The sequence below is a fragment of the Chrysochloris asiatica genome, unplaced genomic scaffold (genome assembly GCF_000296735.1).
Source record: "Chrysochloris asiatica unplaced genomic scaffold, ChrAsi1.0 scaffold00003, whole genome shotgun sequence".
NCBI lineage: Eukaryota > Metazoa > Chordata > Mammalia > Afrosoricida > Chrysochloridae > Chrysochloris > Chrysochloris asiatica.
The window spans coordinates 15,672,951-15,685,804 of NW_006408521.1; the positions used below are offsets into that span (position 1 = coordinate 15,672,951).

At 39.7% G+C, this 12,854-nt stretch overlaps 1 protein-coding gene across 1 annotated transcript in view; it reads right to left on the bottom strand.

The window, feature by feature from the left end:
* Positions 1-3,616: 3,616 nt before the first annotated feature.
* HTR7 (5-hydroxytryptamine (serotonin) receptor 7, adenylate cyclase-coupled) overlaps positions 3,617-12,854 on the bottom strand; it is a 92,685-nt gene continuing 83,447 nt past the window's right edge. Inside the window, exon 2 of the mRNA XM_006831131.1 lies at positions 3,617-4,385. Within this exon, the coding sequence (XP_006831194.1) occupies positions 3,617-4,385 (769 nt within the window). The remainder of the gene's footprint in view (positions 4,386-12,854) is intronic.

A 12,854-nucleotide genomic window follows, 5' to 3' on the forward strand; every position in this document is an offset into this window, starting at 1 on the left:
GTAGTGAATTAAAACAGTCTGTGTGGAAGTATTCAGAGGCTTTTCTCTTCTCTTCACTCAGGTATCCACTGGCTTGACACTGGGCCTTTTTAGGCTCATTAGGAAAACGGGTAGAAATTAGTAACTATTTGTAAGCAACAACACACAGTATAATAGATTGTTTACAAAACCTAAAATGGAAGAAAACAATTATCTAAAAGGGGAAAAAAAAAGCCAATAAATTACAGCACAGGGTCAAGATAAAAGATTATCAGAAGCCAAGCAGGCCAGGTGGGAAGAAAAGGACTAGAAGAAATTAGATGGAATTGCCCAGAGTCTTTGGAGTGACCACAGATCTAGAGCAATATATAAGGCAGAAAAAGGATTCTAAGATATTTGGCTATGAACGACAAATTAGATATCTTTTATTGTTCTACCAATGACTCCAGTAGAATTATGAGTTGTTTTGAGATATTGAACTGGCGTTTTCTTGAATGGACCTGTGCAGACAGTGAATCCTGTAGTGTGCAGCTGTGGTTGCTAGCCTTTTACGGCCACAACTATCACCTCTACCACCACTACGGTCCATTGGTTTGTGAGCTTCCAGAGGCAAAGACTGTCACTTATTCATCTTTCTGCCACCACACCATGCCTTGTATGTAGTGCTTGGTGGTGGTTGTGTGCCACCATGTCAGTTCCAACACATAGCAACCCTGCACAGGGTTTCTGAAGCTGTAAAGCTTTTTGGGAGCAGAAAACCTCCTCTTTCCCCAGCAGAATGACTGGTAAATTCAAACTGCTGGCCTTGCAGTAGGCACCCCAGTTCCTAACCCCACTCCTAGGGTTTTTCTGGAACAAGCAAATCAATGAAGAGTCTTTACATCCAGACTCTACCTTCTGACCCTTCCTGCTCAGGACCACTGATTCCATCTTCCCCAGTTTCATAATTCTATTTCCCCATTTACAGAGATCCATTCAATGGCTTACAACTGTCTACACCAGAGTTTCTCAACATTAACATTATTTACACTTTGAGCTGAATTATTCATAGTGGGTGAGCTGACCTGTGTATTGTAAGTTGTTTAACAGCATTCCAATAGATGCCAGTAATAGCCAAGTCTTGTGACAATCAAAACTGTTTCCAGACATTGCTAAATGTCCTTGGGGTGAGGGTGGGGGTAAAATTACCCCTGATTGAGAATCACCTTTCTACACAAAAAAGTCAAAATTCCTGGGACTAGCACTGAAGAACCTTCATAATCTAATCCCATGCTACCTCTCCACTCTGAGCTCCAGTTTTCCTCACACAAATGCTTAGCCTTCACCAGATCTGTCTTCTCACTCTTCTATGTATAAATTCCCACATTAGTGTACCCTACCTGCAGAATAGCTTTCCTTGAACTATAAAGGTTTCTACCACCTTCATGGACATACTTAAGGCCAGAGCCTTCAGGAAGTCTTCCAAGATCAGAATTGAGGTAAATTCTGTTCTTTTCCTTTTCTTTGGGTCCTGTAGCTGTTCCTCTCACTGCTTTTCATTTCTTCTCATATTCAAAGAAGAGGGCCCATGTATGTGTGTGGTGGGGGTGACTATGTGCCGTGGAGTCTATTCCGATTCATAGCGACCCTGCGTAGGGTTTCTGAGGCTGTAAATCTGTATGGAAGCAGAAAGCCTCATCTTTCTCCTGTGGAATGACTGGTAGTTTCGAACTGCTGACCTTGAGGTTAGCAGTCTGACACGTTACCACTATGCTACCAGAGCTCTTTGGTGTGCCGTATAAAAATACATAAATGGGAAAGATGTCACGTACATCCTGTATCCACCTCAAAGTATGGCAAGAAATGAACAATGAAGTCTCCCAACATTGGAACTGACTAGTATCAAGTTAGAAAAATAACAGCTATTGCAAGTTCATAACATAACTCTGTCACTAGAAATTGCCTAAAGTTAGTGGATATTTGTAGACCAAGCATCCTAAATGATTATAAGATTCTGTAATAGTAAAATTAAACAAAGAGAGACATTATGATGAGAGAGTCATTCTCTTAGACCTGGAGACTATGCCAGTCAAAGTAGGGTCTGACTGAAAACTACAGCTGGATGGCTGACTTTGTCAGTAAACTTGTACTGAGACACATCCATATCATCTATTGAGTTATGTCCATGACTGTCTTCCTGCTACGAAGATAGAGATGAGTAGTCTAGAAAGTGCCTTTCCTCTTCTCATTTCAAAGATTCTTTCCCTCATCTCTCAAACATGAAGAAATCTCCTCTATCTCAAGCTTCATTTGAAGAGTTCATAACAAAACCTTCATTTGACCTGCTGACCACTCTAAGTACTACGCAGTCTCCTCCTTTCTTTACCAAGTCAAATTCATTAGCAAGTGGGTTGCAAGTGAAACGTCCACTTCTCTATCAACCATTAGTCCCTTGCCATCCTTTTTCAGATCCTAATACACTAAGATAAGTACAGGATGTTCACTGCAATGTTGATGGAGGCCTGGTGGTATAGTGACTAACAGGTCAGCCTACTAACTAACTAACTACCTAACTAACTAACTAACTAACAACCAGCCATTCCATGGGAGAAAAATGTGCCAGAGAGCTTTCAGGAAAATTTACAGCTCTGGAAATTCGATGGGACAGTTCTGCTCTGCCTATAGGATCACTATGCGTTGGAATTCACTCGGTAGCTATATGTTTTTATGGTTTGAATGTCTCCTAAGTAGCCCTGGTGGTACATCGGTTAAGCACTCAGCTGCTAATCCAAAGGTCAGTGTTCAAACTTACCAGCAGCCCCATGAGAGGAAACAAGTAGTTTTCTGCTCCTGTAAAGATTGTTGTTGTTGTTATGTGTCATCAAATGTATCACAACTCATAACGGCCCTATATAATGTTTCCAAGGAGTGGATGGTGGGTTTAAACCACCACCTGTGCAGTTAGCTGCCCTGTGCTAATCCTACAGCACCATACCAGGACTCGCCTGTAAAGGTTACAGCCTAGGAAACCCTATGGGGGCATTTCTCCTCTGTCAAATAGGGTGACTGTGAGTGTGAAGCAATTCGATGGCACAAAAAAATAACAACAAAAAATGTCTCCTAAACAAGATCAACAATTGTTATTACTTCTTAACTACTAAGAGGATGAGACAGCACTTTGGGGATGTTTGTTTCCATGACTTTGAAGACACTGCCCTACCCTCACATCTCCCCATTCTCTCCACTCCCTTTCCTCCCCGGCTGTTTCTTTTTAGCCTCTGTGCATGTAACTGCATACTGGAAAGGTGCCTTTTGCTGCCTTCCTCAAGGGAAACATTTAATAATGAAGGGTATAGTCATCAAAAAAGTTTTATTGGATGGATGAGTAATAGTAATTAAAATGATAGTGTTCTAGGGATCAGAGAGAAGAGGGAATACTTTGGATATTATTTATAGGTAAAAAATATGGAAGACAACGCTATTCTTTATGGTCTCCTCTTCTGATTCAACTAAGCACCTCTCTGTGGTCTTTGGAATGTTACTGGGTGAGGGACTGGAATCTGTACTGTTTGGAATGCAAATCTGATAGCCTCAGTAAAGAGTCCTTAAAAGAACTTGGAGCGGAGGGTTGTAAACATGGAAATCGTGATGACTAACCTTACAGCACGAACTCGGGTCTCTCGGGTCTCTCAGCGAGCCTCAGGGCCTCATGCATGCCTGCAGCCGACAGCTTACGGTTGATGTTACGGTACTGGCATTGGAGCAGGCTGCGGTAGGTGGTCCTCAGGTCGCGGTTGAAGAAGGCGTAGATAAACGGGTTGATGAGCGAGTTCGCATAGCCCAGCCACAGGAAAGTCCTCTCCACCCACAGTGGGATACAGCTGCAGGAGGTTCCACAGATGAAGGGTCTAGCAGTCGACAGGAGGAAGAACGGCAGCCAGCAAATGGTGAAGGCGCCAACGATGATGCCCAAAGTGGTAGCCGCCTTCTGCTCACGCTTGAAGATGGAGATGTTCTTCCTTTCGTGTTTGAGGAGCCGAGACAGGTTAGCGCATTCCTCCACATCCTTCTGGTTCTTCATCATGCTGCCGTTGATGGAGATAACGCTTTCGGGGTCATCCAGGCGCTGGGGGAAACCAGGGAACCGGTGCTTGGCAGCACTCTTCTTGGCAGCCTTGTAGATCTGGTAGTACATGAAGAGCATGACAGACATGGGGATATAGAACGCCACTGCGGTGGAGTAAATGGTGTAGCCGAAATCCTGGCTGATCAAGCACACTTTGTTGTCGTTCACGTTCTGAGCCCATCCGAAGAGCGGGGGGAGAGTGATGGAGGCGGAGAGCAGCCAGACAGCCAGAATCATTTTCGCCATGCATTTCCCGTTCTGCCTTACAGGGTAGGTGAGGGGCCTGGTGATCCCAAGGTACCTAAGGAGACATGAAAAGGTAACAGGTGAATACTACGGTGATGAGCGGAGAAAGAGCTACAATCTGTACATGTTAGCGCCAAGCCTTCCATCAGTCTGTCTAGGGAAGCCTCATTATACCCATTTGGCAGAAAGATATAACAAGTCCTGATACATTACTTATCTTATGCTATGTCACACATCAGCCTGAGGGATTGCCAGGAGTCTACCTGAGAGCCCTCTGGTTCTAAGGCCAGTCCAAGCTCTTTTCATACTAGTAGCATCTCACATTCCATGAAGTCAATGCACTAAAGATGGAACACCAGTCCTTCCTTCCACAGCCACGAAGACCAAAGCCAGCCAGGATCAGACACCCATGCTGAAGCAGGATGCAGGAACACATCCTAGAGAATTATCCAAGGTCTGCCACACTTGGATATGACACGTCCACTCATCTCACGCTAGCCTCCCCTTTGTAGTGTGGTGGAAGATCCCAGACATTTGTGAGACACACCTTCAGGAAACCCTGGAACCTGTACATAGGAGGTCACAGTTGTCTTTTTCCCAACCCTGGAAAATTCTTACACACGAACAACAGAAGAACAATTTATGAAATACAAGAAGCCTGCCTAGTCTCTCCAGTTTTAAGGCAGAGCACAGAAAGTATTAGGTAAATCCAACATCCTTTCTGTGTTTGTTGTTGTTAAATGCTGTCGAGTCAGTTCTGACTCATAACAACCCTGTATAGGGTTTCCTAGATTTTAAATCGTTAAGGGAGCAGAAAACCTCCTCTTTCTCCCGTGGAGCAACTGGTTAATTCAGTGCTTATCCTTTGAAGCCACCATGCTCGAGTCTCTGTGTTTAGTGCTATATAAAATACCATTGCCAGCGAGTAGAATCTGACTCATAGCAAGCCTACAGAGAATAAATATTTCTCCATCTCTGTCACCAAGGGTTTATATGACAAATGAGACTCAGCAAAAAGAGAAATATACAGTGAGATCATTTGCCAAATGCTTTTTTTCAGCTTTCCAAACTTGTTTGTTTGTTTGTTTTCCCTCTATATTTAATCATCACGCTGTGGGATAATGCACTGGATAGAATGGTAGTTTGAATTGCAAAGTCAGCGGTTCAAAATCACAGCTGCCCCTGGGAAACCCTATCAGGGTCGCTATGAGTCAGAATCGACTTGAAGGCACCTAACAACAATGTGTGTGTGTGTGTGTGTGTGTGTGTGTGTGTGTGTGTATACACATATATACACACACATATATATATTGTATACTCTTGAAATATGATGAAGAGAAAATATATAGATAATCTCCATCGTACTAACAAGCTATTTTATAGAAGTCAGTGAGTTGGTAGTTTGGAACTTAAAGAATAATTTCTACTAGAACCAGCCTCATGTATTAACACTTAAATTATTCCACAGAAGTCTTTTTTTACTATGAAAATTTGCATCCTTACAACAATTACAACAAAATAGAATAAATCACATTTGCTTGTTGAACAAGAATAGTTACTCATTCATTCACCAGAGAGAGATATTGATGATGCTCCCTCTACAAGTCAGATGTGAGCTAAATGTTGGGGATTTGGGACTAATGAAAACAGACAAAAATCTTGAATGAAAAAAACATGGGGAAAATTCTGCAGGATTTGAGTAGGAAAATTGACACTTGTGGCAATTTTTTAAAGGTACTTGTACTCACTCACCTCCAAGAATTTGAGGTATTAGTGGCACCGATTTGGTTCGATTCTTCATTTCGCAACCTCTGCCTTCCCTTTTCCTTGGTAAATCTGACCCACAAACACTATCCTTAGTTTATCACTGTCATTAAGATTTGTTTTCACTTCCAAATAGAAGGAAGAAAAAGGAAGGAGGGGGATTGCAAGAATTGCATAAGATTGCAGGAATGTTGGTTTTTGCGTGCTGTGAAGTCAGTCTCATAGTAACCCAGCATAGGGCTTCTGAGGCTGTGAATCCTTCCTGAAGCAGAAAGGCTTGTCTTTCTCCTGCGGAGCAGCTGGGGGGTTCAAACTGCTAATCTTGTAGTTCGTAGTACAGTGCTTATCCTACAGAGCTACCGTGCTCCCATCGCAAGAATAAGAATTTAAGAGAAAAGATGAGTGGGAGAAAGTGAAGGAGAGGTACGGAGAAAGGGTGAAGAGAGAAAAGTCAATATTGAATAGAATTTACCATGTATGGAATTGTCGAGTTTCAAGGTATGGACAAAGCATTTTACAGAAAATTTATATTGAAGAAGAAGAAGGTGATGATGATATCCCTAAAGGAAGGTGTCAGAATTGACTTGAAGGCCAACAGTTAGGCATATCTCTGCCCCACGACTGAACATAGATACTTCATTTTTAAAAATCGCCCTTCTCCTATTTTGCTTCAGGGGCTTTCTCCAAGTTTTTCCTGCTGGAACTCCTTTGAAGGTCATTTTTCTGGACCTCATCCTTGCACTCTGCCAGCCCCTTGTAGATGTGGGCTTTCAGGCTCCTTCCTTGTTTCCCTGCTTCCCCCTATATAGTTGTTCCCAGCACTGGGAATTTGATGGTCCTTCTCTCTTTCTGTAGCCACAACCATAAATTGCTCACTCCCAAGAATGGGGTTGGCTTTCAAGGCACACGCCCAGTCTAAAGCCCCAGGTTCTCCAACAAGTTAAGGTGGAACGAGAGGTTAGTTCATACAGTTCCATGGAACACCAGCAGATGGCATTGTCAGACCACCTTACACCTACTTGCTGGGGGTTTGGGATGAAGGGTAGTTAGAGCAGTAGGGAAGGGAAAGTAGGAATAGTTGGAGCTAAAGAAATTGTATTTTGCTAGTGGAATTAAAAAAAATAAATGCCATCCAGAAATTTGCAACCTAGTAAACTCCATCCTTGAGGAAATCAGTTCTGTTTTCCCTTCCATTCCTTCAGTCTACTTTTTGAACTCAGGACACTAACTTCAGACTTAATGAAACCAGTCTTTTATCCTGTCCACATAAGCAATATGCGGGGGCTTCAAAAAGTTCATGGAAAAATTCAGTCTTTTAATTCCGTTTTTCTTCATACTTACTAAAGCCACCTCATATAGAATCCACACAACTCAGTTCTAAGTTACTGATTTCGTATCAAAGGGAATAAAAGAATATTCACTTACTCAAATTCACTGCGGTGGGTGGAGTCAATTCCAATGCAAATGCGACTTATTGTACAGAGTAGAACTGTTCTATCGTGTTTCTGAGACTGTAAACCTAGACAGAAGCAGACAGCTCAGCCTTCTCCTGAAGAGCACTGGTGAGTTTAAACTGCTGACCTTAAAGTTAGCAGCCCAATGCTTGAGCCACTGCTCCACCAGGGCTCCTTATAAGAATATTAGAAAACCTAGCAAGAGGAGCATATTGACTCACTCTAGTATGCTTTGTTTGACATCTTCTAACTATGGTGTTGGTGAAGAATATTGAATCCACTGTAGACTACTAAACAAATTACTCAGTCTTAGAAAAAAATACACCAGAATGTCCCTTAGAAGAAAGGATGGCAAGATTTTAACTTTTATTTTAGACATGGCATCAGGAAAGACAAATTGCTAAAAAAAAAAAAAAAAAAAAAAAGACATCATGTTTGAAAAAGTGAGAGTCAGACGCCAGATATGGAGGCAGGGACGGAAGCGGCTGTGGACTTTAGACCCAGAGAGGGAGGGAGGTTGCTGATGGGGGGAGGGGGGCCAGGCTTGCAGGGTATACCCTTTGGTTGGTTGATGATGCATGGAGGGGACTGTAACCATGGCAATGAAAGGATATATGATAGGATGAATGTAAATCTAATGTTCTCCCATGTAAACTATCACATAATTCACAATAAAACATTTAAAAAAAGAGAGAAAAAACAACGGACACCCTCAATTAGTTGAACTTATACAGTAGCAACACCAATGGACAAGATTATGAAGTATACACAGGCTGGGGCAACATTTTGTTCTGTTACATAAGGTTGCTATGAATCTAAGTCCGCTGGACAGCAACAAAAAATAACAAGATGGAAAACCTATATTCCATAAACTCTATTTTATTTTAAACTATATTCACTAATGGTCTTAGGTTATCTTCTATAATAAGATAGTTATATTTAACTTCTCCTGGGTACCACTTGGGGAGACTTTAGAAGGCTGGAATCAGCTAAGTTATTAGAAAAAACCTGTAAGATTTTGTCTAGATGCAAAATAAATACAGTAAATCATTTAAAAAATATTTTAAATTAACAATTAGGAAATACAGGAGGAAATAAGTCCATCTACAGAAATAATGAGAAACTTAAAATATCTGGGGAAATCTTTTAAAATGGCCAAGACCTATATGATAAAAAACATAAAATACTACTGAAAAATATGAAAATTCTTAAATGTATGATTAAAACACACCTTTTTGTATCAATTTTAAAAAGCAAGTATTGTTAAAGTGCCAATTTTCCCTCAGTTAATCTACAAATATGATACTACCCCAACTGGAAAACCTAGCAGGGATTTCTTTGGTTTAACCAAATGATTTGTTTAAGTTCACCAATGGCAAAAAAATCTAAAAAAAATGAATGAATACTTATCCTACCCCAAAAAAAAAGTATAAATTACAGAAGTAAAGGCCTAATAGTAATTACTCAAAAATAGACAAACCAATAGAATGGAATAGATCCCAGAAATAACACAAAAATACACAAGGTAATTTTAATTTCTGGGAATCTGTCTTTAAAAAACTTACAAAAGTGAGAAGTAGGAGAAAACAAAAAGAATCAATCAAAATATCAGTCAGTAGAAGGTGAGTTAGATAAATTATGTTGTTGTTGTTAAGGACTGTGGAGTCGGTTCCGACTCATAGTGACCCTGCACAGGGTTTCCGAGGCTGTAAATCTTTACGGGAGCAGAACCACTGGTAGTTTCGAACTGCTGACCTTGAGATTAGCAGCCCAATTCGTAAACACTACGCTACCAGAGCTCTTGAGATAAATTATAGTATTATATATATATCTGTTGTACATAGGGTTGAGAAGAGTCAGAACTGTCTCAATGACACCTAACAACAACATGTATCATGAAACCATTCAAAATGATGATTGTCTCTCTACTTACTGGAGTGGATATAAAACAATATCTAGTTTTAACATGAGTAACAGAATATTATAGAGCATCATAACATTTTTATGTAAAGCTAGGTATAGGTTTGTATGAGCTGCACATGCATATATTGAGATGTCTAGAATATTCATCAAAATATTTACAATAGTTTTATCTGAGTTACAGAGATTGGAGTGGTTTTTCATTCTTTCTTTGTACTTCTCTCCTCAATGAGTATTAACCAGGCCCGACCCTGTTTACCTTTCAATATCAGAAGAGATTGGGCATGTTCAGGGAGATATGGCCGTAGGCATCTTTGTAATTTTCTATGCTGGACTTTTTAAAACTGAGCATGCAAAAAATTTTTTCTATTTTAATTTAGAAAGCAAAATAAAACTTTAATGAGATTCTGTGACTCCTAAATCTCCTAAGTGATTCTGGCACTTAGAGTATCTGGTTTATAAAATCTTTAAAAAGCTGATAATTAAATCTTAGATTGTTTTATTTGATTACCTTGTCAAAAGTGTTTTATTACATTCATAAATTCACACAAAGGAAACAGAATTCATTGGCATTTAAAATCCTATAATTACTATATAAAGTAATATTGGTATTCAGGGAAGTATTTTATTGAAATTATATATTCATTCTCTTGAACCTTGTGGAGTATAAATCTAACCTTCAAGAGAGAAAAAGGGGGGGGGGGAAAGCAAACACAGAAACCTAGATTGATTCTGAATATTTTTTCATATGTGTGGTTAATATTTACCATACTAATATATATTATGCTTACTGTTAATTAGAAAGCAGGGTGGTTATAAGGCCTTTAGAATTGAACTTTAAAATTCACACAAAATACAATAAATCTTAGAGACAAAAGCACCAAAGTATTATGTGATTGAGAAATGTATGCAGCTCACATTAGGGTTTCCATTCATGTAGAGGTTCAGACAAAAAGCAGATTAGAAAGTTATAATATGCAAAGAGAGAGATTGGAAAGCAAATTAACTCTGCTGTCTATCTTCTATTCTAACTGTACAGAAATTTTAGATAATGGTTTTTAATTAAATAGCTTCTCCTGAGTTTCATTCCTATAGAATAATAAGGGGAAATCTACTAAATATTTACTTGATCTGTACAAGCAGGAGATTTCGAGGTCCAGTGAATGGCGGTCTAACTTAAATTGCTAAAATAGAGAGTCACGGCCCCTCAATCAATTCACAAACCTGAGCCAGTTTACTGACCCTCAAGGATGAAGGGAAGGCTAGATCCTCTTGAGGAAGGACCCCACTCCTGATACTAGATTCGGTTTTAGTTTTCTAATACAGCTATAACAGAAATACCACAAAGAGAAATTGATTTAATCAACAGAAATTTATTCTTTTATAGTTTAGGAAGCTAGAAGACTGAATTTGGGGCATCATCTTTAGGGGAAGGCTTTCTCTTCGTATCAGCTCAGGGACTCTATTGGAACATCTTGGCATTCCTCGGAGATCTCAGGTCTCTTGACATCAATATTTCCTTGCATCTAGGAGGTTTTCAGACCTTGGATCTCAGGTCCAAAGGATGTGCTCCACTTCCAACTCCTCTATCTTGGTGTCAGTTGGGTCCCTCTATTCTCTGCTTGCTTTTCTCTCCTTTGAGCTCTTAGAAGATAAAAGGACTGATTCAAGAAAGAATATGACTTCCATAAGGGTGGTAACTTGAATAAGGGTAGAGAACTCAAGACCAACAGCATACTACTACTGCCTCATTAATATACGGGATTCATAACACATCACAAAATGGAGGATAATTACATCAGATCACAAAATGAAGGACAACCACATAGTACTAAGATTCATGTCTAGGCAAGTTGACACATATTTTCTGGAGACACAATTCAACCTGTGACAGAGGTAAAAGTAACTCTGAAACATATTGGTTCTTAGAGTATTAAGTTTAAAAAATATTTGCATGTTTAGAAAACCTTTCAGGGGACTTCTTCCTGATTTATACACATGTAGTTCTACCACCTGTTTGTCAGTTTGTCCAACTGTCGTGATGGCAACAACGGACTCAAGCATACTAACAATCATGAATATGGCACAGGACTAAGTAATGTTTTGTTCTGTTGCACATGTGGTTATTGAGGTGACTCATAACACAATGGTAACTAACAATAGGGAAATACAACCGAATTTATTGACCAAACTGCCAGGTTATCAGACTCATCCAGGAAACTGTGAAACCTGCAGATTCCCAGACACCATCCACAGATTGCGTCAATAAAATCTAACGTATATTTAGGAATGACTGCTCTAGGTCTTTATACCAAGTACTGCTGTCAAAGAAACCTCCCCATTCAATAACAAGGACTTTACCTTTGTTTTATATACTCATATTTCATCTCCATGATTTGCTTCCGCTATGGCCTACCAAAACGATCATAAATCATGCTTCTGTTATCTCTTCTGTGAGTTCTATATGCCATGACTGTGTCATGTACAAATGAGATAAGCATGGCTTTTATATCTTGATGATGTTGTAGATCAAAGAAAAATAAAAATAATGATGCATGAAATATAACATGGTTGTTGCACATTTTGACCGTAACTTACAGCAAAAATTATGTTTTCCATAGTGGCTCATTAACACCAAAAATCCTGTTGTTGTCCAGTCAGTTCTAACTCATGATGACCTCATGTGTTACAGAATAGAACTGCTCCACTGTATTTTCTTAGAGTCCTAGTGTGGCACTATAGAATATGCACTAGACTGCAAGGTCGTTTTGAACCACAAGGTCGGAGGTTCAAACTCGCCAGCTGCTCCTTGCAAATGCTACACAGGGTTGCTATGAATCAAAACTGATCCAAAGGCACTTCACAACAACAACAATAATCTTTACAGAAGCAGGTCTCAAGGGATTTCTTCCACAGTGTCACTCAGTGGGTTCAAACCACCAACCATTAGGTTAGTAGTCAAGCATACACTGCTTTTTCCACCCAGACACGTATAAACTGAAGAATACATATATGTGCATATTTTTATATATGAAATTAAAGTAAACATTTCAAAATATTATACATACCATGAAAATTTGCAGTTCACTCTATTCTATGCAATTCTATTTTACTTTTTAAAACACTGGTCCTGAAGCACTAAATTGTTTTGGCGATTTAATAGTGACTCTCACTAAATAGTGACCAGAAGAGTGGTGGGATGACATCAAGAACATCATACATGAAGAGAGCAAAAAGTCATTACGAAGACAAGAAAGAAGGAAAAGGTCAAAATGGATGTCAGGGGAGACTCTGAAACTTGCTCTCCAGCGTAGAGAAGCTAAAGCAAATGGAAAAATTGAAGAGGTCAAAGAGCTGAAGAGAAAATTTCAAAAATCGGCTCGAGA